The sequence below is a fragment of the Ctenocephalides felis genome, unplaced genomic scaffold, assembly GCF_003426905.1.
Source record: "Ctenocephalides felis isolate EL2017-DRISC unplaced genomic scaffold, ASM342690v1 CF-g0.4_SCAFFOLD_03570, whole genome shotgun sequence".
Classification (NCBI taxonomy): Eukaryota; Metazoa; Arthropoda; class Insecta; order Siphonaptera; family Pulicidae; genus Ctenocephalides; species Ctenocephalides felis.
In genome coordinates, this window is record NW_020539724.1 from 3,521,883 (window position 1) to 3,547,889 (window position 26,007).

The 26,007-nt window shown below is 30.1% G+C and overlaps 6 protein-coding genes and 1 pseudogene across 6 annotated transcripts; 2 read left to right on the forward strand and 5 right to left on the reverse strand.

The window, feature by feature from the left end:
• Positions 1-1,228: 1,228 nt before the first annotated feature.
• On the reverse strand, positions 1,229-5,785 carry LOC113383013 (cleavage and polyadenylation specificity factor subunit 1-like). The gene is given in 5 exon segments (XM_026621267.1): positions 1,229-1,551; positions 1,554-2,697; positions 2,700-2,749; positions 2,752-2,874; positions 2,877-5,785. Coding segments are annotated over 5 exon segments (4,233 nt in total). The 5' UTR covers positions 5,623-5,785; the 3' UTR covers positions 1,229-1,381.
• Positions 5,786-7,669: 1,884 nt separating this feature from the next.
• LOC113383015 (probable phosphomannomutase) lies at positions 7,670-10,037 on the reverse strand. The gene is made up of 2 exons (XM_026621269.1): positions 9,905-10,037; positions 7,670-8,673 (listed from the first exon to the last, which is right to left on the reverse strand). The coding sequence occupies exon 2, from the start codon at positions 8,666-8,668 to the stop codon at positions 7,928-7,930; it is 741 nt and encodes a 246-aa protein (XP_026477054.1). The 5' UTR covers positions 8,669-8,673; positions 9,905-10,037; the 3' UTR covers positions 7,670-7,927.
• LOC113383078 (N-sulphoglucosamine sulphohydrolase-like) lies at positions 9,772-12,433 on the forward strand. Its single transcript, XM_026621334.1, has 11 exons — positions 9,772-9,880; positions 10,078-10,207; positions 10,268-10,404; positions 10,513-10,666; positions 10,751-10,850; positions 10,926-11,064; positions 11,125-11,297; positions 11,368-11,521; positions 11,584-11,756; positions 11,814-11,960; positions 12,026-12,433. Exons 1-11 carry the CDS (start codon positions 9,772-9,774, stop codon positions 12,158-12,160), a joined length of 1,551 nt encoding a protein of 516 aa, XP_026477119.1. The 3' UTR covers positions 12,161-12,433.
• On the reverse strand, positions 12,401-13,493 carry LOC113383016 (RWD domain-containing protein 1-like). The gene is made up of 5 exons (XM_026621270.1): positions 13,337-13,493; positions 13,067-13,272; positions 12,863-13,006; positions 12,608-12,794; positions 12,401-12,549 (listed from the first exon to the last, which is right to left on the reverse strand). Exons 1-5 carry the CDS (start codon positions 13,404-13,406, stop codon positions 12,434-12,436), a joined length of 723 nt encoding a protein of 240 aa, XP_026477055.1. The 5' UTR covers positions 13,407-13,493; the 3' UTR covers positions 12,401-12,433.
• A 145-nt stretch (positions 13,494-13,638) lies between these two features.
• LOC113383014 (ubiquinol-cytochrome-c reductase complex assembly factor 1-like) lies at positions 13,639-15,346 on the forward strand. The gene is made up of 5 exons (XM_026621268.1): positions 13,639-13,836; positions 13,902-14,078; positions 14,615-14,866; positions 14,957-15,151; positions 15,228-15,346. Exons 1-5 carry the CDS (start codon positions 13,777-13,779, stop codon positions 15,309-15,311), a joined length of 768 nt encoding a protein of 255 aa, XP_026477053.1. The 5' UTR covers positions 13,639-13,776; the 3' UTR covers positions 15,312-15,346.
• A 118-nt stretch (positions 15,347-15,464) lies between these two features.
• LOC113383017 (sphingomyelin phosphodiesterase-like) lies at positions 15,465-20,141 on the reverse strand. The gene is made up of 11 exons (XM_026621271.1): positions 19,901-20,141; positions 19,109-19,215; positions 18,697-18,858; positions 17,968-18,114; positions 17,384-17,626; positions 16,925-17,091; positions 16,652-16,843; positions 16,412-16,582; positions 16,158-16,338; positions 15,789-16,100; positions 15,465-15,721 (listed from the first exon to the last, which is right to left on the reverse strand). The coding sequence occupies exons 1-11, from the start codon at positions 20,001-20,003 to the stop codon at positions 15,635-15,637; spliced, it is 1,872 nt and encodes a 623-aa protein (XP_026477056.1). The 5' UTR covers positions 20,004-20,141; the 3' UTR covers positions 15,465-15,634.
• A 991-nt stretch (positions 20,142-21,132) lies between these two features.
• On the reverse strand, positions 21,133-26,000 carry LOC113383079 (annotated as a pseudogene).
• Positions 26,001-26,007: the final 7 nt, after the last annotated feature.

Below are 26,007 nucleotides of genomic sequence, written 5' to 3' on the forward strand. Positions count from 1 at the left end.
AAGTACTAGATATTATTTTGATACAACTTACTTGAAAAACGCGTTCTTGTCTTATTAAGAATAAAGCTGCTAAAACCATCAATAGGCCATGTCCGATATCTCCAAACATTATTGCAAAAAGAAATGGGAAGCTTATGATAGCAGGCAAAGCTTAAATGATCAATTAATTATAATAATATTGACTATATTTTGATACAAAACTTTTTATCAAATAAGTATTTTAAACCTGGATTCACTTCCCGGTAGCTGCCTGTTCCATAAGCATCCATTATTATTTGAAACCCTCTAGTAAATTTATTGGTTTTTATAAATGTAGGTGGTTTTTCTTTAGTTTCGACTAAGTTTAATATTGAATTTATAGATGAACTGAATTTCTATAAACAGTGAAAAAAGTTTTATGATATAAATATTTATATTATAAAACTTTTTGACCAAAAATGCTTCTTTTTTCATACCGATCCTTTGACTAAAGCCCTTTGAACTTTTGGTAAATATATCACTGGTATCCAACATTCGGCTACATAACATTTGTCCGTTACATCGACATTGAACTTATTCATTGTGAAATAAATAGCTTTCATTTTCATCACTCTAATTGACCACCTCTGAAGATTTTTCGATATTCGAACTAGCATGTTTTCTCGAAAATCTGTTGATCTCCTTAATACCTTTTATAAAACGAGTTACTTTTATGATTTATTTTATTTAATTAAATTATTTTATTTACCATTTGGAGTTCTCCTATGTGAGCTGTTGCGGTATTAAAAAGTTGCGTTATTTCTTCTTTGCTTGTTGGACAATTAAATAATTTAACATGATATCCAGCACACAATTTTGAAATTCTGTCTTTGAGAGCTTCTCCTTGTGAAAATACAACAAATGCAACTTTTTCTATGCTATTTCCCTTAATAAAAATAAACAATTTTATTTTTGAAATTTTAAACTACTCGATTTTTTAAATTTAAAAATATTTGAAAGATATCAGTTGGGAATTATAAAAAATAATTATGATTAAATTTTAGAAAATCAATTTGATCAATTTTTTTATCAAAATATTAATAATTAATAATTTGGTTGTCTATCAACTATCTACTTATTTACGTTATAAATATTAAAAATCAAATTCGAATGTATAAAAACTATTTATTTACAGTAATATATTATAATGCTTCATTCACCATTTTACATTATTTTATAACTCAACTTCTTATCATTCTATATGGTCTGATACATTTGAATGTACACACATATTTCTCAAAATCTTAAATAAATTTTATAATTAGTTGCAACTCGATATTTCCTGCATATTAATTGTAACAGTTCCACACTTAACTAAATCAGTATTCACCTAAATTAATAATTACTGTTAACAAAAACAAATCTAAAAATGTGCAGTCATTCTGTCTATATCTGATAAGTCATATAAAATATCTTCCATTTTTGAGCCTATTTTCTTAGCGACTTCTAATTTATCGCTAGCCGTCAAATTCACATACGAAGTTACTAAATCTCCATCAATAATACACCTGGCTGGATTGCATGAAGTTTCCTGGACGATTTGTAAGTTCGATAAGCTTTCGGATTAAGACCTGCTAATTGTTGGGTTTGCGTCATCATAGCATTTTGTAGAAGAAAGAGCCTTCTATAACATTTTTCTGGAAGTGGCATCACATATCCCAGACCACCATCTAATGTTGCAAACATTGTAATGTGCCTTCTATCCGATCCTGAGAAATGTTTTCGCGAATCGATGCCATCCGCGATTTTGCACCGTATCCTGAAAAATGCGTTCACGTGCTGGCCTAAGTGGTAATCAGCTTTTCTTAAAAGCTTTTGGCCACCGCAAGATTCGCGTGATTCTGGTTGATACATGTAAGTCACTAAATTTTTATCTACATCAGAAACAAGGAATCCCAATGTTGAATTGTCTACTAAGTATTCTATACTAAAAACTTCAGTAGGTCTATAATCCCTGCTCACCAATGACAGAGTCCTGAATTCATCTTGAAACCGTAGCAAACTTATAGATTTATACACGTCTGCTACTAAAATAAGACTTTTTATACTAAGCATCTGATGTATGTAGATTTGGGTGTCTATAAAAGCAACACCAACCAAGTCATTGTCTTTAAGTTGCCATAAATATATTTTTTGGCCAACAGCTGATACAAGAAAACCAAGAACTTGGGTTATTGCAGTAACCGGTCCCTTTTGATCCTTGGAATATACCAATTTAAAACGATTTTTAGTTAGAGGTTGACCAGGTTCCGGAACGACTTCTATAATATCGTAGATCAAAATACGTCCTCTGGATGTAATATCTTCACTGTAATTATAATTAGAACCAAGAGCTATATATCCTTTGAGACCTGATGTTGTACCTTCATAAGCCAGTGCTACGTTTTTCAAACAAGTAACATGTTCCCAGTCATCAAGATCAGTTTTTGTATTTGGTATTACTTCCCAACTAACTGGTGAAAATAGGCACATACTGAATTTTTCTTGCATAGGGTATAAAAATCTTTCACCCTTGTTTTCTTCAGATAATTCTTTGTCTTCACCATTGAATTTATAATATGATTGTGAAGGCTGACTTTGACTAGTAACAACACAATATGTCTTGGATTCCAAATTGTATACAACAAAATGTGCTGTACATCGTAAAGGAACTTTTCTAACAGGCCATGGAGCATCATATATGATATATGAGTGGGTAAAATACAAATTCTAAGTTCTGATTTTGAATTAGATACACAAACCCATTTGGACAATTCACATTGTTAAATGCAGCCAAAGTTTCTATAGCACCATCACTGGACATGGGATGTGTTCTAACTTCTCCTCTGGCTGTTAAAAATAGCCAAGTGGGTTTACGCCAGATAAAAAGACTCCATTATATCCAGCAATATTACTAAAATACCGCATTTTTGTTAAATACTGCTTAGACCTACTGTACATATCTTCAGCATCAATTTTGGTCTCTATTTCTACCGGTTTTGGTAATATTATAGCATGATTAATTTTCCGGAACCTAAGCTTCAAATTTCCTTTGGGATATTTATAAACGTGGTACAATAAAATTTCATGATCCAATCTGATTATCAATGTTGGTCTGCTGCCATGATTACCTAAAGCAACCATCAAAATTTCCTTGATTCCATAATCTAAAACCGTGCTGCCAAATGATTGTTCTTGGAATGTTACTACATCCTTGATCAATGGAACTGATTCCATGGAATCTACTAACATTTTTAAACCTTGAGCTGCATGTCGAATGAGAAAATTTAAACGTAAATCAGGCATAGAGTATATTTCTAAATTTCCAGTGTCTCGAACTACAAACAACCAATATGAAGGTTTCACTTCTTGCAAATGTTTTCTCCACCATGATGTATCGATTGAAGACGAAGCAGGCATATGCTGGGCCATATCTGCCAATGTGGGCAACTCATATTTACTGGCGTCGGCATATAATAAATCATCTTCATTTTCTGGTTTCATACTTGGCTTTTTATTGGGCCTTCTGCTCTGAAAAGTTGGTGCACTACTGAAATCATCATAATCACTCAGAGTATTAGTAAACATTCCACTTATATCTCTATATAAACTCATACACAAAACTCTAGGTACAGCTCCAATAGAATTTTTATTATTGACAAGACGTGCAACACCTCTGACATCACGCAATGCCAATGTAATAACTTGACCTTGTTCACTTAAGATGCATAAATAAGGATCAGATGTACAAGCTTGTATAATAGAACATCCTAAATCTAAAGGAATATTTTGTAACAACCTGGAACCTTGAAGCAATCTTATACTTCTTGTAGTGACTTGTACAATATATTTGCAATTTCCCAAGTTACCAGCAAAAACGGTCGGTGCCCTTGTCTGAAAACCTGTATCATCTATTTCATTAATCTCACTGCCAGTTTTAAGAATCATAGTTGTTGTATCATGACTTAATATCATAAATGCATGACTTGCTTCATTTTCAGTCATTTTATCATCACTCATTACAGTCCACATATCCACTACGCCTTGCAATGTAAATGTGGTAATGATATGTTGTTTAACAGATCTTTGCAAAACACACAAGGCCCCATTTTTCCCATGACCTGATGTTGTTACTAATTCAATATCAGGGTCCGGTCCAGCAAGTTCATCATTAGTTACAGCAGGTTCTCCAGGTGCTACAGAACCTACAGGACCAATGTTTAATAAACTGTCGCAAACTTCAAAAACATAACTAGCTAATTGCATAGCTGTTTTAGTTTCTGTTCCATATACTTCAAATTCTAAATCCCCGAACATCTGTGGATCTTCAGTATCTAATCTTCTCTTCTTTGCTGAGACTTCTTCAGTTTCATCATCTTCTATAGATATTACTGTATTTTGTTGTTTCTCAGTAAATCTTAATAGAAGAGAATTTCCAAGTCTAGAACCCAAAAACAAGTAACCATCTTCCACGACACAAATACAAGTGGTTAAAACACTAGATGCAGCTCTTGCAAAATGTAAACCCCTTACGGAGCGCATACTATCAGCAAAAAGAGATACAACATACAACTCACCAGAGCTTACAGATAGCACCAGTCTTTCAGGCGATATAAAAACACAGCAAGCACGCTCTAAGCTGAACTTCACATTATCTTGAGGCTTCAATGGAAAATTGGTGCTATGATCTGCTATGTTATTCACACTAACTCCATATGGGGGTACAGATTGATTAAGATAGATCATAGAGTTAACAGCCAAGACTAAGCAGCCACCAATGGGTTTTGGAACAGCTACAATCTGGCAACAATCATATGGTAAACCTCCCAAAGACCAAATTATAGGATGTACTCTCTGCTGCACATTTATACTTATTGCTGCCATGCAACAAGTGTCTGTACGAACAGCTATCCGGCCAGGAAATGTTTTTACTGGTTCATAAAGTATATTTAAAGTAGGTTCATAGTAACCATGTAAAAATTGAATATCAATAACATTATCAATTTTTTCATCTAATTCTTTAAGTTCTATCATATATGAGGCTAAAATAGAGCATTTACTTGTACCACCAGTCACAGGATTTTGCACTGGTTTTGCTTCCATGGTATCCATTTCATCCAAGAGACTGTCTCGATGGAAAGGCAATACAACCAGTTTATTTCCATAGATAAGCATGACTGCACACCGATTATCAGGATCAACTCTCACAGTTGGAATATGTTGACAACTTGTCCAGCCATTTTTAATATCACTATCTTCAAAGTAATGAAGAGAAAGAGTTCTCAAAGAATATGTTATCATATCCATTTGCACAACAGCCAATTTAGCTTCTCTAAAGCTTAATAGAAGTGCATCAGTCTGGCTTCCTGATAAGCGTACAGCTTGCAAAGACATGATATTGCCAAACAATTGAAAAGATGCCAGGCATTCTAGCCTCATTTTTGGAGGACGTGCATATGAGTATTTCTCTTTGGAGCCTGGTTCCACGTCCGGTATAATACGAAATACTTTCAGAACATTTGCCCCTGCTGTTACTAGACATTTTTCTCTTTTGTTATAGAAGTGGCAAGTTATACAAAATTCTATTGCTGTGGAAGGGTGAGTTTGTTTACATATGGAAAACATGTTTTAGTCTTTACTGAGTAACGTAACACATTAAAATGTACAATATAATTCACTGTTACTTAAAATACGATACTTAAAAATGCATTTCTTAAGTAGTTTATTGAAATTTCATTTTTTACAATCTTTCATTTGACAAAATGCATTTTTAACCTCAAATTGATGAGAAACGCCGAAACAAATTTTAAGTTCTGACAGATACGTACGACACCAACCTAACAGGCATTTAACTCATGTGCAATAACTTAACAAAAAAAAATCTGTATTGATTTGAAACCAGTATTGATTTTTAAATGGTTCAATACTTTTTGTAGTGTGTTATGTGAAAATCCTGCACAGACTGTTATTTTAACTTTTAGTTAAAATTAATCCTCGTAACTTAATATACTTACAGAATCCATTATATTTAACTTACAGTTATAGGGTCTTCCAGAATACTAGATTCATCAGCTTGTTTTATATAAGCATTGCCTCGTGAGATCCTCCAAAGGATTTTCTCAAAAGATAATACTTTATCTTTATTTATGACACCAGTCATAAATCCAAGATGACCCACTTGCTCCTTAGTGGTTTTGCGACTTTCTACATCTCGGCTATTGGATTTGTTTCGTTTTGAATTATTAGTGAATCTTCTAACTATTATTGGTTCTTGAAAAAGATCCTAAAGGATAAAACTCAAGTAAGAGATCATATGGATTTTTAATGCCATTTGTACGTACTTTTGCATAATCAAACACTGCTTGCATTTCTCGTAATTCAATTAAATTTTGTTTGATTCCAATAAGGCTGTTGGTAGATTCAACTAGGGCGGCTTCAGCCTTATTAATTGCAGCCTTGAAAATATTATATTTGAATTATAGTAACACGATTTATACAACAAAATGTGTTATATATATATTGGAAATTTTAAATATATTTTTTTTACACCTCGTAAACAGGGGCAACTTTTAATTCTGGGGTTTCTGGTTCCGGAGTGCATTCCGGAATCGGAATTTTTTCATTTAATATAGCATCCCGCATGTAACGTATTTTTCTTTCAAATTCTTCGCATCGGCGAACTTGATGGACAAATTTTCTTCTAAATGAATTTACTCCAGCATTCAACTAGTATATAACCGATTTTTTTTAAAGGATTCATATAATTTAAGTTATTTCATCTGGAACTAACGTCTTTAAATTGAATTAGACCCTTTTCACCGAGCTCAGCTAAAGATTGATAAGTTGCTTCTTTTGCAATAAACAATTGGCAAAGAACCATAGATTCACTCCTAAACATTTTTTCTAAAAATTTCTAACTATTCACTAAATTAATTGAAATTATAATTTAAGATATTTGACATCTTTCGTTTTTTGGAACTTGGCGTTTCATTTGTTTTAAAAAGTAATAAACTTTACAAAATCCTGTATTTTGTACTTGTTTATCTATGTATGGGTTTTATAATAATTTATTATTAGTTTGTAATTAGGTGTGAGTGGTATTTTGTCTTAAGGAATCTTGCAAATACTTTCCTATGAGTGTAAACAATCGACTTAATCAATGAAAATAGAATTTATTAGAATTTTTCAAATATTTACGATACAGTTTTGAAATTTTGACACGGTCTATTATTCCATACTTTTAGGTATTTTTATAATTAAACCACTTTTTTTAATTGTTTTTTTAATATTTTAGGATGTTCGATAAGATTACTCACAAAGAAACCGCTTGACCGATCTTTACCAAAAACTAAACAGTACGATCTGGAATCATTCGATCGGCTTTTAAATTTTCAAAATCGGTTCAGGAAAACATAAACTTCTCTTTCGGGAAGTTAAAAATCGTCAAGTAGTGAATCAGTTGTTTTTTCAGTTTATGAAGGTCGATAATGTATTTTTGTAACAATAACCAAAACATTCTTAGCATTGCAAAATTACGTGATAACCATATGCAGTCGCCTCATTAATGCATTAGATAAGAATTATCTAGAACATTTTCCTGGAATTATACAAATTATGCAAAAACAAAAAAAAATACTAAAAACGTTAAATATTTTATTTAAAATCTTTCCATATAAAATAGCATTAGAACTTGTTTTATAAAATATTTTGCATTAAAACTGTGTTTGTTTGGATAAAAATTATGTACAATTGGATTATCAATAAATTATAGCGGCCACCGTTTATGACCCCTGATTCCATATAAAATAGCATTAAAACTTATATATTATATTTTGCATAAAATTATGTTTGTTAAAATTGTATTATCAATATATTAGAGCGGCCATTGTTTATGTTCTTCTGACCTCTGATCTGGAGATAGGTGCTGAGATTAACAAAACAGGTTCCTCAATTGGCTCATTGTATCTTCTGGAGAAGTGACCTTATGACCGATAGTCTTAGGATGATAATAAATTTCGTGATCGTTGCCTCCTCTATCCGTTTTATCTCCGAAAAAGTGGATTTCCGGAAATTCCGTCAAGAATTGGAGGCAATAGGTTTTATCCCAACCTCGGGGAAAAGCGTCGAAGCTGATTTGGCCTCCTATACTAAAGGAAAATCCTAAATCTGGAAATTGCTTGTGAAGAGCTTCTATAAATTTCACTCGTACTCTGTGTTTAGCATCGTACTCAGCAAATTGCCGCCTTTCTTCCACAGAACAAGACCGACCCACTGGACATATATTGAACATACCAGCTCGAAATTCTATAAAAGTCCCTCGTTTAAAAGGCAATTTCAACTCCGACATGTATTTAAGAACGTAGTTAATAAATTCTTGTAACTTCTCTTCTCCGACGTGTTTTTGGATGGAAACTCGTCCAATTTCCACTCCATTCTTTATCTGAATCAACCCGTTTTCGGGGAAAACGTAATCGAAATTTTTCAAAACGTTTTCTCCATTCATTTGTTCCTTCATTTTTTCAAGGTCAGAGCCCCCCACAAGGCCTATTGTGGCCTTTGGTTTTATTTCTTCCAAAATAAATTTTTCCATTTCGGGAGTTATGACGCATCTCGGAGCGGTCAATGTTCCGTCGACATCAAATAAAACTATTTTTTGATCTCTTGAGGCCATGGTACCTGGAAGGGATTATAATTGCAGACACTATTTTAGAAAGTGTATATCCCACTCTTTATAGACGAGGCGCTGGATGGAGTTTGCACGAAAAATTTACTAGGAAGTTTTTTTAATAGAAATAAGGTTTTGGGTTGGAGATGGAAATTTAAATCCCACCCTCTAGACGCCCTCTTCCAATATATTGAAAAAAGTTTTTGATTAAAGATTAAGATTGAAACCCCATTCCCTTGACCTCCCATTCAAAATTGGAGCCCTTGGGTTTAGAATTCATTCAAATATTGAAATAAGTTTTTTTATTGGAGTTTATCCCACTTCCTTGACGCCCTCTCAAAATTTATGGTGTCATTTTTGGCAATTGGAGCCCTTGTGTGAGGTTTAGAATCTTTCATCTAATGGAATAAGTTTTTGAATTGAAGATGAAGATTTAAATCCCCTTCCTTGACGCCCCATTCAAATTTATGGTGTTATTTTTGGGCAATTGGAGCCCTAGAGTAGAGTTTAGAATTCGTTCATGAAATTTGAATTGAACATGGAGATTTAAATCCCAACTCCTTGGCGCTCCCTTCAAATTTATGGTGTTATTTTTTTCGCAATTAGTGCCTTAGTTGAAGATGAAGATTTAAGTCCCCTTGACGCCCCCTTCAAATTTATGGTGCTATTTGTTGAGAATTGGTGCCCAGTTGAAGATGAAGATTTAAATCCTCTTGACGCCCCCGTCAAATTTATAGTGTTATTTTTTCGCAATTGGTGCCCCAGTTGAAGATGAAGATTTAAGTCCCCTTGACGCCCCCTTCAAATTTATGGTGTTATTATTTTGGTAATTGGAGACCTAGTGTAGAGTATAGAATTCCTAACAGGGGCCAATTTAAATTATCAGGGTTAATCAAATTTTGGAAACCGCATTAGAATTGGACGGAATTTTTTGGGAGGTCAACATGAAGAATATTTCCCCCTGATTATATTTTAATTTCGAACCACGCCAGCGCCTGGTCTAATTTAAGTGGATTGAGAACCAGTTGATAATATATAAAAAAAAAAAAATAATGAGCTGGTAGTTGTATATATAAGTAGCACATAAAAAGCATTTAGAACTCTTCAACATGCAGTACACTTTAACCTGTTTGAATATATTTTTCGCATGGTTTTTTATATTAGCCAAAACGCAGCTAACATCAGGAAATACAATAAAAAATGCAGTTATATTATTAGGTTCGTGAATTTTCAATAACATACCCTTAAAATTCCTTTTGAACAAGCCGAGTCTCTTGACGTGTCAAACACTGTCGTACATCGATGATTAACTGGAGGTTTTATCACTAATTTTTATATCAATATAACTACATGACAACACTTATACTGAGAATGCATTTACACTTATTAATTTTGATCATTTCATTTTAATTTAGCTGACGACGGCGGATTTGAAATTGGTGCTTATAGAGAAAAGATTTGTCAAACTCCTAACCTAGATGCTTTGGCTAAAAAAAGTTTGATTTTCAATAATGCGTATACATCGTCTAGCAGTTGTTCTCCAAGGTAAAATATTTACAAATACAAAAATTAAAATCGTAAATATTTTATTATACTATTTTTTAGTCGTGCTTCTTTGTTAACTGGACAACCAAGCCACCAGAATGGAATGTATGGATTGCACCATGGGGTACATCATTTTAACTCATTCAATAACATAACTAGCCTACCAAATCTTTTGAGAGAAAATGGAATAAGAACCGGTAAATAATATATATTTAGACCTGTATATATTTATTGTATATGACCACAATTATGGTTATGCAAAAACCTGCAAGAATTTTAGTTTTACTACAGCAATTGTTTTCCAGGAATTATTGGAAAGAAACATGTGGGTCCAGATGAAGTTTTTAAATTTGATTACGAACAAACAGAGAATCAACATCCTATTAATCAAGTTGGACGTAACATAACATTTATTAAATTATTAGTACGAGAGTTTCTGAAACAAAATGATGGAAAACAGTATGTATATCAGATATAGAACTAATTACACGATTCTGGTGCAATAGGATTTCAATAATACTAGTGTTCTTGCTATTTTTGCAGGCCATTCCTTTTATATGTAGCTTTCCATGATCCTCATCGTTGTGGTCATGTTACTCCACAATATGGAAGTTATTGTGAAAGGTGGGGCTCTGGAGAAGAAGTAAGATCAGAAACATTTCAATACCCATTAATTCACAAAATACTTTGATATTTTACTATTTATTTATTCAACTAGGGCATGGGAGTGATCCCAGATTGGCATCCAATTTATTACCAATGGGATCAGCTGGAATTACCTTATTATATACCAGATACCGAACCAGCTCGCAGAGATTTAGCTGCTCAATACACAACTATTTCTAGACTTGATCAAGGTAGAGACATTTTTAATAATTAGTTATCTTTTCTGATAACTTAAACGGTTACATTCTCAGGTGTTGGATTAGTTTTGGAGGAATTAAAACAAGCAGGGCATGCTGATGATACTTTAGTAATTTACACATCAGATAATGGCCCACCAGTTCCTGGTGGTAGGACTAATCTTTATGATTCAGGAATGGCTGAGCCAATGTTTATGTCAGCCCCTGGTCAGAAACGTAGAAATCAAGTAAATACTACATAGGTTTCACATATAAACTAAACAAGTCTTAGTAATGACAGATGTTTTTGTGATTTAGGTTACATATGAATTAGCAAGTCTTTTAGATGTAACACCAACCTTGCTAGACTGGTTTAATATTTCAGAACCAGGAGTAAGCAGACTTGAAACTAATGATGTGAATGTTGGAAGAACTTTGACTGGAAAAAGTTTACTTAATTTACTAGATGAAGGTATTTGTGTGTGTGTTAAATATATATAAATGTGTGAGTTCCTATTGAAATTTTTTTTATAGAACCTCCTGAGAATCCAAATGAGGCAATATTTGCCAGTCAGACACATCATGAAGTCACAATGTACTATCCAATGAGAGCAATAAGAACAAAACGTTATAAATTAATACACAACTTGAACTATCAAGCACCTTTTCCCATTGATCAAGACCTTTATGTATCCCCAACATTTGAGGTATAAAACAATTATTATAAACAAATTTTGAAAGACTGTTAATTTTTCAAATCATAGGATATATTGAATCGAACAAGAGATAAAGATGCTTTACCATGGTACCGCAATCTTAAATCATACTATAATAGGCCTGAATGGGAATTGTATGATGTTAAGCATGATCCAGAGGAATTGAGGAATTTGGCTGGAAAGCCAGATATAAAGGTTACTAATACATAATAAGAACTTAAATTATTAATGCAGATATCAAATTCATTATATTGTTATAGGATACATTTGAAGAACTGAAGAAGAGACTACATTCTTGGCAGCAACAAACAAATGATCCCTGGCGTTGTGCTCCACATTCTGTGCTTATGGACACTCCTGGTATAACTGCAGAATGTTTGGCACTATATAATTGAAATTGGAACAAAGCTTAAAAAAAAGATCAAATTAAGAAGGTGTGGGCCATGAACAGTTTACTGATGAACAAATAATACATTTAGAAACATTTTATATGAAATTATTTATTATAAAATATTTGTTTCAAAGCATAATTATTGAAGTATATTATTTCGTTCATATTCTTATTGTACAACAGCAAACTCAAAGAGATTTATGTTTAATGTAACATATTTTATGATTGACATGATACAGTTTAACAAATGATTTGAATCTTTTAAATGCATCTTAAATTATGATTCATCACTGTCTCCAGGTACATAATCTTCATCATCATCATCGTCATCATCTAAATCCAAATCATCAAGATTTTGGAATAGTGATTCATCAACTTTAACAAAATCAGCACCTGGAAAATAAACATTTGATTTACATTCAATGTGAAAAAAAGAGATGAATTTACATACCTTCTTCCAGAAATTTGAGATCAGATTCATTAAGAGTGGTATCTCTTAAGAATAGCTCTTTTCCTGTAAGTTTTTTACTGTCTTTCAAATCTTTATCTCGTTTACTGGTTATGCCTGTATCTAATTCAAAGGCTGTTCTCCACTTTAAGAAAGTTTCTACGGTCACACGTGTCCCTTCAAATCTTTTCTACAATAGATAGGAATTAAAATATATTATTCGAATACAAAGTAAATTACAATAGTATATTGATTTACTCTTTCTGCTTCTTCTTCAGCTTCTCGTTTTCTTATAATTCCTTCTTCACGTTCTTTTTTTAAATTATCCCATTGAACATTAAGCCATTCTTGACCGGTTGATACTAAGGTAAAAATCATTACCATACCTAAATTATTATTTGCCTGAAATAATTATGTGTCACCAGTTAAAATATTATGAATATTGCCTCAAAATGTTATTACCTCTTCTAACATATGTTGTTTAAGTTCATTTTCATCAACATCTTCAAAATTTTCAGTATCTTCTATTTCTATTTCTGGTGGTGTATCAGGATAAGTTTTGGTGTAGGTAAATATAAGTGAACAAGCTAATCCTTCAGGTGACTCAGCTGTGTATTCCTCAGATTTTATAGGTACTTTGAATTTGTGAAAAGGTTCTTTATCTAGAACTGAATAATAATTATGTTTATATGAATATTGATATATAATATATAACCTAAAATTCATACTAACTTTCCAGGTCCCCATAGTAAATAGATTCTAAAGCCTCTATTTCGTTGCATTGCTCTTCGTGATTATTCATATTTTTTTCTTAAATTATTAATCAGCAAATGCTCATAATGGATTTATAGGTTGTTATGAAAGAATAATATAATAAAAATACAGACAAAGAATATGTCAGAGGAATCAAATGTGCAACGATTACGTTTTTTTTAGCTAAAGTTTTCAAATCTCCCGAAAGTCTCGATCGAAGAAAATGAATTTCATTTTATTATGTTGACTGCCCTGTGGAATAACTTAACCTAAAAATGTTTTGATGTGTTATGGAATGCGTTTGACTTATTTTTATAAATAAATTATGTAAATACAGTGAAATGACAGGCAAATAAAGTTATATTATTGTTTAGTTGTTAATTTAAGTTTAATTGTGCAAATATAATTAATTCATCATTATGCAAAACATCAAGATGTTAAGATCGTTTATTCCAATAAGCAACTTCAGTATAAAACCAGTAAGCCTTTATATTTCTATTTCTATTATAAAAATAATTTTACTAACTAATAATTATTGATTCAGAGTTTGCCAATTTTGTGCCCGACTTTAAAATTAGTGCAAGACTTTAAACCTGAATATAATGTCGTGCTTAAACATAGAGGAATATATACATCAAGTATAAAATATACAGAAAAAAATGATGAAGGGGTTTTAAAAAGAATTTTGAAGAAAATGGGATGGATGGATATTTCACGAACGGTAAGTCTTTCATTAATTTATTAAGAAAATTGATTTGAATACACAAACGGATAAGAATTACAAGCTATACACTTAAGGGGGTATTCTTGTGTAGAAGAATGAATTTTAAACAGGACCTTATAATTCCTTATACATTATGTAGTATAAGGTCTATGATTTTAGGTAATTTTTACTTACTTTTCTATCCTTGTAGAAAAATGGCGATCAATTTTTTTTACTATCATTTTTTCTATAATTTATTTATCAATTTTATTCACGATTTTATTTCAAAAAGCAAACTATTATACCTTTATTTATATTAATAATACATACATAAAATTGGTTTTGATTGGTTACTTGCTAACACTCCCAATTGAAATCTTTTTTTTACCCATGATGCTAATAGCAAATTATTAAACATTATAACAAAAGAGTGATTCAAAAAACCTATAATTTATCTCTGCAACAATTATTAAAAGATTGTTTTAAATCTAGTGAATTATAGAAATTTCATTATCCAGGTGACTTTGTGTAAGTATTGCTTTTATATGTTGTAGCGCAGGAAAGTTACATCCTATCTGATGTACGAAAGTGTAGCAGACAAAATTGATTATGAATATTTTTTTAAAGTATGTAAGATGCCAGATACTTTCAATTCATGGTTTCTTATAACCGAACTTCATGTCTGGATGCTGCTAGTTCGTGCAATGGCTGAAGGATGTGAGAAAGGAAGTATCGGTAGAGAAATGAGAAATGATATTGTTGAGGCATTGTGGGCTGATGTTGCAACTAGAACCAAACAATTTAGGGTAAACTTGATTCAGAAGCAAATGAATAGCCTTTCAGTTCCCTGAAAGTGAAATTGACATTCTTATTAGAAATGTAATTTTCTTTTGTAGAATGTCAATAGCCGTGGTGTTAGAGAACAAATTCAAATTTTGTCACAACAATTTCAATATGCCTTAATTGGTTATGATGAAGCACTAGGTTCAAATGATATGGTTTTGGCTGCTGCTATTTGGAGGAGATTTTTTGAGCAGAGATATGTTGATCCTGAAGTTGTCGAAAAACTAGTCTTATATGTTAGAAAACAGGTGAAAATTTATAATAATAAAATATAGTACTTATATAGTAATTAATATTTTATTATTATAATGCATTTGTTTATAGCTTGCATTATTTGATAAAATAACGAGTGAGGAATTTGTGGAAAAACGAGACTTGGAGTGGATTGCATTAGATGGTATTTCGTAATTGATTAATTTGGTCACTTTGGTGTCGCCTGCTAGCAAAAATTAATAGATTTTAACTTTAATTTCATTATGATGAGTTACTATTTATTAGATATTAAACATATTGAATTGTACATAATAAGAATAATTATAAGATAATAAATTATATTCAATAAAAATATATAGATATCTTTATTTCACTTTACAAATAAGTTTTTTTTACTAAATTGTTTTTTTTCGTATTTTTCAAAAAATATTTGATTTGATCCTAGCTTTTTCAAAGCGTTTACATATTTCCAACATAATGATTTATTCTAAATTTATAATAACTTAACAAAAATGACTTTATAATAATAAATAATTGGAAATTACAATAGCTCCTAGGACATATATATTCAAATGCTGAAGAATGCTTGATGATGATTTGATGATCTGTAATAAATAATTTTCATTTATTGCAAGAATGTTCTTGAATCCATTACTTTTTATAATAACTTACATTTTTGCACTGGATGAGATCTGATACAACTGTGGTAACTATTGCACACATATGATTTTTAAGACAGGTTTTATCACAGCCTTTTTTTAATTCAGGATCAGCACGTTTAACTTTGTATTCAAAATATTTTTTTCCAAGTTTATCGCTGGTTTTCATATTCAATACAAGTCTGTGCATTTCTGAACTGTTCAATGAATTTAAGCCAAACTCTGTCTTAAAGGAACCGTACATTTGCTTCCACTCTGGGTTTACAATAGAATTTTTATTTGCCTCGGCTAAATCGTAGTACCACGATTCAATATCGACGATTTCCTGAATAAATATATATTGAGGTAATAATTGTATATGCATTTGTTACTAAATACTTACAAAATTTGCTGCGTTGACTTTATAAATTTTATAATTCGGATTTCGGTTAACGTAAGTTGTAATACTTCCTCCATTGAATGCAACATTAATAGGATGTGATGAATTCATAGAATCATAGAAAATCTTAAATTCGTCATTATGTGTGTGGCCATTGAATTGTCCTGTTATTATATGCGAAAATCTGGAAAAAATAGTGCATTTCCCCAAGTTATTAATAATTCACATTTTGAAACTATAAAATTATTTTTTATTACCTTTGGATGATGCGCCTATATTCTCTGTCCCAAGTAATGAAGTTAGTGGGTTCACCAGGAGGAACATGTCCCAAAATGTGCACTTTTTCATTAGTTCTTTCTGCTTCTAACAGAGTATCATGTAACCATTGCAATTGCTTTTTGGGGAATGCAGGATCATACAGTAACCACCTTGGTATTAATACAGATTTATACAAACAGTTTATTCAGACGTAATAAAATATTTTGTAATTGACTTACAAATTGTAAATATAAGCCACATTATTATTCAAAGCTATGACTCGTAGTCCAGGTTTAGGTTGTACAGTATAATAACCTCCATTTCTAATTGTCTCAGCAGCTTTATTAGACATAAATAAGCTGATCACATCTGCTGATGCATTATATAGCCATTGGGTGCTAACCGTATCAGTAACATTTGTTGGAGAAAATCTTGAAAATAAAAGAAATATTACTTATATAGATATCCTACAGTTTGAAATTTATGACATGTCTATTTTCATTATTGCTTACAAATTGGCGGGATGTGATTCATGATTACCCAAAACTGGATATAATTTAGGAGCTAGTGGATAAATAGCAATTAACACTTCTTTCATTGTTTTTATATTGCTTTCGGTCGATGTTTCCCACATGGCATGATCTATCATATCTCCAGTAAAATAAGCAAAATCGATATCCTATTGAACAAGAAGAAAATATTAATAATTTAAATATTTAAAGTAGTTATCCTTATACCTTGTCCTATTTTTGTGCAGCAATCATATATATGGTTAAGATATCTTAACAGTGCTATAAGAAAGTAGAAAGCAACTCAACGATTGACCTATCTATAATATGTTTTCATTAATAGAATTAACCCTAATCCTGATGATATATTTTTATTTCAATGCAGCAATGCCTGGGAAAGGCTTTTTTGACTTGGAAACACATTTTTGAGTCAAATAATAATAACTAATATTTTATTATTACCCGGTGTTTATATTTTATATGCTGAATAGCATCTTCCATCGCCTTCTTGGGCGTATCGCATCCCCTGTAGTCGCCCCACTTTCCTGCACCATCCTCCTTATGATCAGGAGGCCCTTGATCATTCCTGCAGCAGGCTGATTGTCCACATAAGGCATTTTTTCCTTCTTCATACTTTGGATCATAATGTATATCGGACAAATGGAGGATGTTGAATGTTATATGGTTGACTAGATTGGGTTTTGGCTGGAAATAAATACCATTAAATTGTGAGGATTTGTTGATTAGAGGAAGAAACACTTAAGTAGACTGTAGAGAGAAACACTTTAGTTGGATGTTCTAGTGGTAATTGTTATAATCTCGATTTTTCGATTAGAAGCTAGCTATTGAGTAAGAGAAAAATAAGTTTCCATACATAATCAGAATAGATATAAAATTGAATTATTATGGTTGTGATCATTTAACTATTTTGGTAAATTTAGCATCCAAACGGTTTTGGGCTAACAGATTCGAATGAGGCATCAGTCCTTGTTTGTGTCTGGTTGCAAATTGTATATGACTGCCTATATTGTATTTTTTTTACTTACTATATTTATTGGTTTATTATTATCAATATCAATTTTCCAATCAAATCGAGGATCAGTAAGGGTACAATGTCCTGTATTGTATGCAAGACCACAAACTTGGCTACTGGTTAGCCCTGGAGTGTTATCAATTATATACAGTACGATATCCTGAAATAAACAAAAATTATTAAAATACTAATTAAAAAAAAATTACAACATTTTAATATAAAATTATTATTATTTTTATTCTTCAGATATTTTTAGTCAATTAATTAAATAGTTCAATTATTTCCAAAATGTAGCTTATGTAGCTGCAATTTACTTTTACAAAAAACTGATCGATTTCTGATTACTATTCTTTTCTAACAATACTTGTTAGAAATACATAATGAATTATACACATAATAATTTTCCACTAATTTGTTATCAAATAATTATGATGTTGGTCTAGATTCCAAAGTGGTCTATGTGACACTCAGGGGTCTAGACAGGTCTACGTCATCAAAACAAAAATTTCGGGGTCCATGAAACAAAAATGATGGTCCAAAATATGTTGATAATAACAAACATATTGTTTTTTATGTTAAAAACTTTGACTTATTTTCACTTAAAATTTTTAATAGTACAGTTAGCAATTTACAAAAAACTAACTGGTGCTAGGTGGTCCATTCCTCAGAGTAAAATATTGTAAGGGGTCCATGAATTTTTTTTTTTTGAGAAAATATGATCTAGATAATTATTATTACGTACCAAATGCATATATATCATGTTTTCACACATTTTCCTATCCATATATTTAAATCTTATACACATATCATTCATCAAAGAATTCATCTCTGCATTGGAAGTCCCATTACGTCTTCTTTCGATTGCAAATGTTGCCAAAATTTGGCATTTTGCACAATCATTTTCCTAAAAATAAAATAATAAATATATTATGTCATAAGTTAAATTTTAAATAATATTTTGAAAGTTTATCTCAAAGCATTTAAATTAGCTTACTAATTTTAAGTGCTTAATAATTATACAAAATTTATTCTGTATGGAAAACAAGTAGTTTTTTCGATTGTATGGTAAGATATCTTTCAAATTTTAATTATAATATATAATAATAAAAAAAATATATAAGTAAGTATATAGATATTAATTTATATCCACTTACATCACTCGGTTTTAATAGTAAATCAGTAAGTTTTTGTAACTTCTTTGATACTTCGCCCTTTTTTAAAAACGTAGAATATTCCTGACGAAATTCTTCTATAGGATCACCTTGAAAAATAATTAAAATTAATAATTTCATGTAAATGTATAAATAGTTATAACATCATTATTTAAATTGCATTATTTTTTGAATATTTATTTTCATATATTAATTTTTGTATGTTTTTTAAATTTTTACTTCCTTTATTTTGTTATATGGCTAGAACATTACTAACTATAATTACGTTATTAGTTTTGAAAAATATTTTAAATAAACATATCACTTTAAAAATATTAATGAATTTTCGTACATGTTTGTGGAATCATTAGAACTGTTATTATTATTCTAATTACATACTGAAATTATGCTACCTGAGCAGAATGGGAATAACTTTTTGCGTTTTCGACTAATTAAGAACTAAGTAAAAATATCATTTGCTAAGCAGAATGGTAATATTCTTTTGCATTTTGAAATAATTGTAACAAATGAAAAATTCAATAGGTAAGCAGAATAGGAATATTTTTTTGGCGTTCTGAACTAATTCCTAATAAATGTAAATTTCAATGTAATAAACACTTCTACTTAAAATGGCAGTATGTTTGTGAAATATTTATGTTGCACCTAATAATATATAAATTTTATTGTTTTTTTCTTAAATTTATATTAATAAATAGTCAATCAGAATATCAAATATTTCTTTAATACTATGAGCAATTTTTTTATTGTTGTTTACTAAAATTTTTCATATCTTACCTTTAAATCCATCAACAGTAAGTTTTTGGGAATTCGATTCCCTTGCTGACACTGCCAATATAATCAACACCGCAGCAAAAATTCTATTAAAATAAACCCACATCTTACTTTCACGTAAATTCTACTTAACACTAATATAATTTTAAATGTTTTTCTTATCACATATATTCAAAAAATTACATAACTGCCTTGCTTCTGAATTAAATCATTTATAAATAAAACGAGTTCTCGTTCTCGCACGCCTCAAAGACAAAAATGAACTGTTTTTATCCCCACTAGCATTTAAATTTTATCATCAGCAGTAATAGCAACTTTAATATTTGCGCCAATATTCATATCATTGTTTATATAGGTTGATATAGGTATAAATATAGATTCTACCTTAAATGCATATTAGTCCGACATGAAAATGACGTTGAGCAACAGGTTGTTGTGCAGTCATAAAGTATTTGTCATTATCGTTCGTGATATAAATCAAAAATATATTACAAACATGTACTAAATAAATATTTAGTTAATTATTCAAATAAGGCAGAACAGAGTTTAACTTTTTGTGCAACAATGTTGCTTCAAATAAGGCGCAGTTTTTTTGCTGTAAGAGATGCAATATTTTTTTTAGACTATGTAGTTAATAAATATGTACTATTTATGAGTAAACTCTATTTTGGTCTTAACATTACATATTGTCCTTTATAATTACTAAATGTTTTTTGCATTTTAGAAACAAATTGTAATTGCACCTCCTCGAGAAAAAACAACACAAACTTACCCTACGGGAAGTTAAAAATAAAATAAACACTCATTAAACATTAATAAATACTTACAAAATTTATAAAATTGTATGTATGTATTTTGATAAACAAAAAAAAAAATTCAGAAAAACAAAATTATAATTTACATAATATAATATAAAAGAAAGTACATAATATTTATTTTTATTAATTAAAGATATTTTTATCTAATTAATATATACATGAACATCAATATTTATATAAACCACTCACTAAAATTTAACGAATTCATACATCTATTAAAAATAAATAAAACATTTGACTTTTTTCAAATGATAAATATTTCCAATTTATTTAAGTCTAATCAAAATAAATATTAGTTATTTTAATTTTTTTATTACATAAAATAAAATGCAATTTAATTTTTATAATTGCATCAATTTGTACTTTAGGTTTGATTTAATCACAGCTAAAATAATCAAAAAAAAATTTGCTATTCCTTCATAATCCTTTACATATGTCCACTATTCCCAAAGTAATTAGTCGTAAAAATTTACAAAGAAAGTTTGATGTACCAAACCTTGAATTCATCTGAAATATATAAAATTAATAAAATTAGTAATTTTTCAATAAATTTTATAATTTTATTATTTTTACTCACAATATGGCACGTTTGTTCTTCATTTGGTACCGATGTTAAAATAGTACACAAATGATTTCTAAGACATCTATGATCACAGCCTTTTTCCAATGCTGAATCTGCTTGTTTTACTTTGAAAGAGAAGTATTTGTACGCCAAATTTTTATCTGAGTACATCTTTTGTACCAATTTACTAAGTTCACTTGGTTCCAAGTTTTTTAATCCAAAGTCTTTTTGAATGAATACATTTTGAACCATCTTGGCCTTTGGTAATCATTTAAATTTGCTTCTGTTAAATTGTATATCCAAGATTCGTGTTCTACAACTTTCTAGAGGAAAAGGAATATTAAAAAATATTATTTGTTTTTGGACAACTCTCAGAACTCAAAAGTTGATGATACTCATTAGCTACATGCCATTTTCCTAAATTAAAAAATTTTTGAAATAGTATTTTAATTAGAGATTATTTTTAACCTAATGCAGAAGTGCTGGAAAAGGCTTTTTTCCCTGGCTAACTACTGCTTGATATCAGGTTGTCCTAAACGCGGTTTTGAACTGGAGTTTCGTGATTACTAGTTGACTTTGCTGAATTTTCTATATGACTAAAAGATAATATTCGATAAAGAGTGCTTTTAGGCTAAACTCCATTTAATCAAAATATTTGTGCGTGAGTCAATTTCTTTAAAAATGTTTGTAAAATTTGATCAGTTTGTTTTTTTTTTCTAATTATTATTAATTGTAACATTTTTATTACTTACAAAGGTTCTTTGACTGACATAATATAATTTGTAATTAGGATTTCTATGCTCAAAAGTAGTAATACTGCCTCCATTAAATGCAGAAGCTATTGCTTTTGTTTTATTACTTGAACTGTAGAATAATGTAAATTCATCGTCGTGTGTATGTCCATTGAATTGATTTGTTATAATATTAGAAAATCTAAAAGAAACAAGTATTAAAATTATTTTATATTATTTATCATCTTTATAAATATGAGAAGTTTTATTAAAATCCAAGTCTAGCAAATCTGAGGATTTTGTTGTTGGTTTGATAATGATTGCAATTGGGTATTTCTATTCCCAAAATAATACAAAATTTATTTATGTTAAATTAAATTCAACTAAATTTTAATATATTGTTCTCCGTTATTATAACTTACATGATTGTTACTCAATCATGTAAGTTATAATTTAAAATAACACACATAAATCATAAAAAGTGTTTGTTTTTACATATCAAGAAGAGAACCAATAATTAATATCTCTTCACATGGTGGCAGCGGTGGGAGAACAATTAATGTATATTAACTTCAACATATTTTTCCACTTCTAATTTATTTCAAACATATAATATAATGTATGTCAATAAAGTTAGTCATTGTTAAACTTAATTATTTACTTGATTTTTTATTACCTTTCAATAATTCGATGGTATTCCCTATCCCAAGTAATAAAATTAGTCGGATCACCAGAAGGAATATGTGTCAAAATATGAACTTTTTCACGATTTCGCTCTGCTAATAAAAGTGTATCATGCAACCATTGCAGTTGCTCTTTTGGAAACACTGGATCATACAGCAACCACCTAAATTAGTTAATAAAACATAGTAAAAACAATTAAGGCAAATTTTGTTATAAAATAAAAGAGATCACCAGTTGAAGACATATGCCACGTTGTTATTAAGAACTATTACTCGAAATCCTGGACGCACCAGAAGCGTGTAGTAACCACCTTGTCTGATTGTATCGACATTATTTAATCGATTTTGAAGTAAACTTGGCCATTCCTGGGCTATTAAATCGTAAAGCCATTGGGTGCTGAATTCTTGAGGCACATTTTTTGGAGCATATCTATTTTATAAAACATACCAATTAAATAAAATTTTACCAATGAATTGAAAATGTTGAGCCAGATGATAATAAAAAATATATTTTTGGCCACTAATAATTATAACTGAATTTTCTATTTTCTATCTTACACATTGAGCGGGATGTGGTCATGGTTTCCTAATATTGGAATGATCATTGAATTTTGTGAGATTTCTCGCATTTTGGCTAAAGATGTTTTTATTTTGTCCCTGTTGCCAGCTATGGAAGTTTCCCAAACACCATGTTCTACTATGTCTCCGGTAAAATAAATTAGATCAATTCTCTGAAAAGAAAATTACATTTCGGATTATAAAAAAAATATATACAGGATATCCCAGAACTCAAGGACAAGGCGAAACGGGGTCACAGGATGACAGGAAAAAATATAATAAAAATCTCGTGAAGTTTGAAAATTATGAGCTTTTAAGTAAGACGTAAGACGTTGGTCAAACTGAAACCATTTTTTGGTTATTGAGGTATTTTTTTGTTATTTTTGTTCATTTAAACTGTGGAACCTTAACCCTAAATAACATTCTAGAAAACAGTCAAAAATAGAGATTAAATTTCCCAAGTTTTAGAGACTATTAATTTAACATTTTTTAAATTGTAAGGTGCCTTGGCAGCTGCCATTAAAAGTTTGCTCAAGGATTATAAAATGCTGCAATACTCGTTCGTTTCCTACAAAAATGTAAAAAATAAAGCCCAATAATTATACAATTTAAATGAAAACAAAGTATTAAAATTAACCACAATATCCAAAAAATGGTTAGAGTTTGACCAAAGCTCTAACTAATCTTACTTATATCTTTGTCAAGATGCATGGAATTTTTTATGACAGTTATTACAGTCAATCCTAGATCAATTATCTTTAAGTTCTGGGACATTTATTCATATTTTGCTAATGCAGTTGAAGTACCAAAACTGTTATCATTTGCACAAGGTTGACATCCTAGTCTCTCATATTGACTTTGCCGACCATGATAATAGAATATTTACTGAATCTATTGCTGATATAGAATATAAATACGTGCACTGAATTGTTTTTTAAAATACATTTCAATTGCGTGTAAATAATCTTAACAAGTGCCGCCAAAACAATTCAAACTAGTTAAGTATGGAATGATTAAATTTGATATCATTTGTCCTTACTCTATATTGATTTAACCATATCTTTGAATATAGTTAAAAATGCGCATTTTACTATGACCTATTTCCCAATCCATCAAATATAAAATCTACTATGTTAATTTGTTTATTTGAACATTTAATAACATAATCAAATAAATGCACAATGACTTAATATTTAACTGCGACTTCGGCTGGAAGGCCATAAACTTGAAATTATTTGAATAGGTTTTGAAACATTATTCTTTTAAAGAATTTGTGGTCGAATATGTAGATACATCGATATGGTAATAATAATTGCTTATGGTCTTAATTAGCATTTTTAATAATTTGCTTTAATTTTATGCAAAACGTTTATGGGCTTTTTGGTATTTCAGGAGTTTATTGCTTAATTGCTTAATTTCAAACTTAATCACTTTTCTGTGATAATTTAATTTTGAAGCACGTGATTCAATTAAACAATAATTAATACGCCTGTTAAAAGAGTAATTAAATATAATACTAATTATATACAGATTTCCAAATTCAGGTTTATAGGGTTGTAGTATCATATCCAATTATACAAGAAAATTTAATAGCAGTACATTTTCAGAAGTTGAATTAAATATTTCATAAACGTTTTTATAATTAGAATTAAGTATCCGTTACATTTGTCCCAAAATTTTCAATTCAAATTTCAATTTTCTCCCACAACTTTGTATTTAGAACGGTTTGGCCGATACCTGAGCAAATTTTCATAAATTTGATGGAAAAATGCAAAATTCTCAGGAAAACTTTATGCAGACTCTTAGCAAATCATATGTCGTGTTTTGCATTATCATTTTGCATATATTTTCAAATATACTACCCTTAATCTTTAGGTATGTGCAACCTTTTGCGAGTAAACCCTGAGAAACTTCCTTTAGCAAAACGTTTTCTATTAAAAAAAATTAAATTGTTGAAGTATATGTAACGATTTATGCAGGAACGATTTGAACATTTTAAAATTTATTATATTAATACTCTTATAAATAAAAAATATTTTAAATTAAAAGATCAAAGGATGAGGCATGTTCATGTTGGCCTATGGCCCTGCTTCAATCTTAATTAGAAAATCACTCACTTGGGTGATTTCTATACATAATATTATATTTATTATATTAAATAATATAAGCTTTGTTTCAATATTAGCTTATACAATTGTTTTATTTTGATTGTTATTTATAATTTCATAAAAAAGGATTTAGCGTTAAGATTAAGGTGTCGGGATTTTCTAAAAGAAAAAATTGTCCCGGATTTAGAGCTTTTATTCCGGATTATCCGAGATTTCGAAAAATATAGATTTAAATCTAACGTTAATTAAATTAAGTTAAATTCTTGCAATTACTTGATAATAAAATAACAACTACCCATAAAATTTCAGTCAATGATATTTGTTCGTTCATGACATAACCTTTCATATCTCGGATTAGCATTAGATTAGATTTAATTTTGACAATTTCCTAATTAAATAATTATCTTTTCACCTGGTGTTGGTTCCGAATTTGATCATAAGCGTCTTCCACAGCGATTCTGGGTGAATCACAGCCCCTATAATCGCCCCAAGTGCCTGCACCATCTTCGGGCCTTTTAGGTGTCCCCTGGTCACTCCTGCAACACAATGGGGCCCCACATACTGCATTTGCTCCTTTTTTATACTTTCTATCTGTATGAGGATCTGTAATTTGGATTATCCTGAGGTCTGTAGCATGTATCATTTCGTTC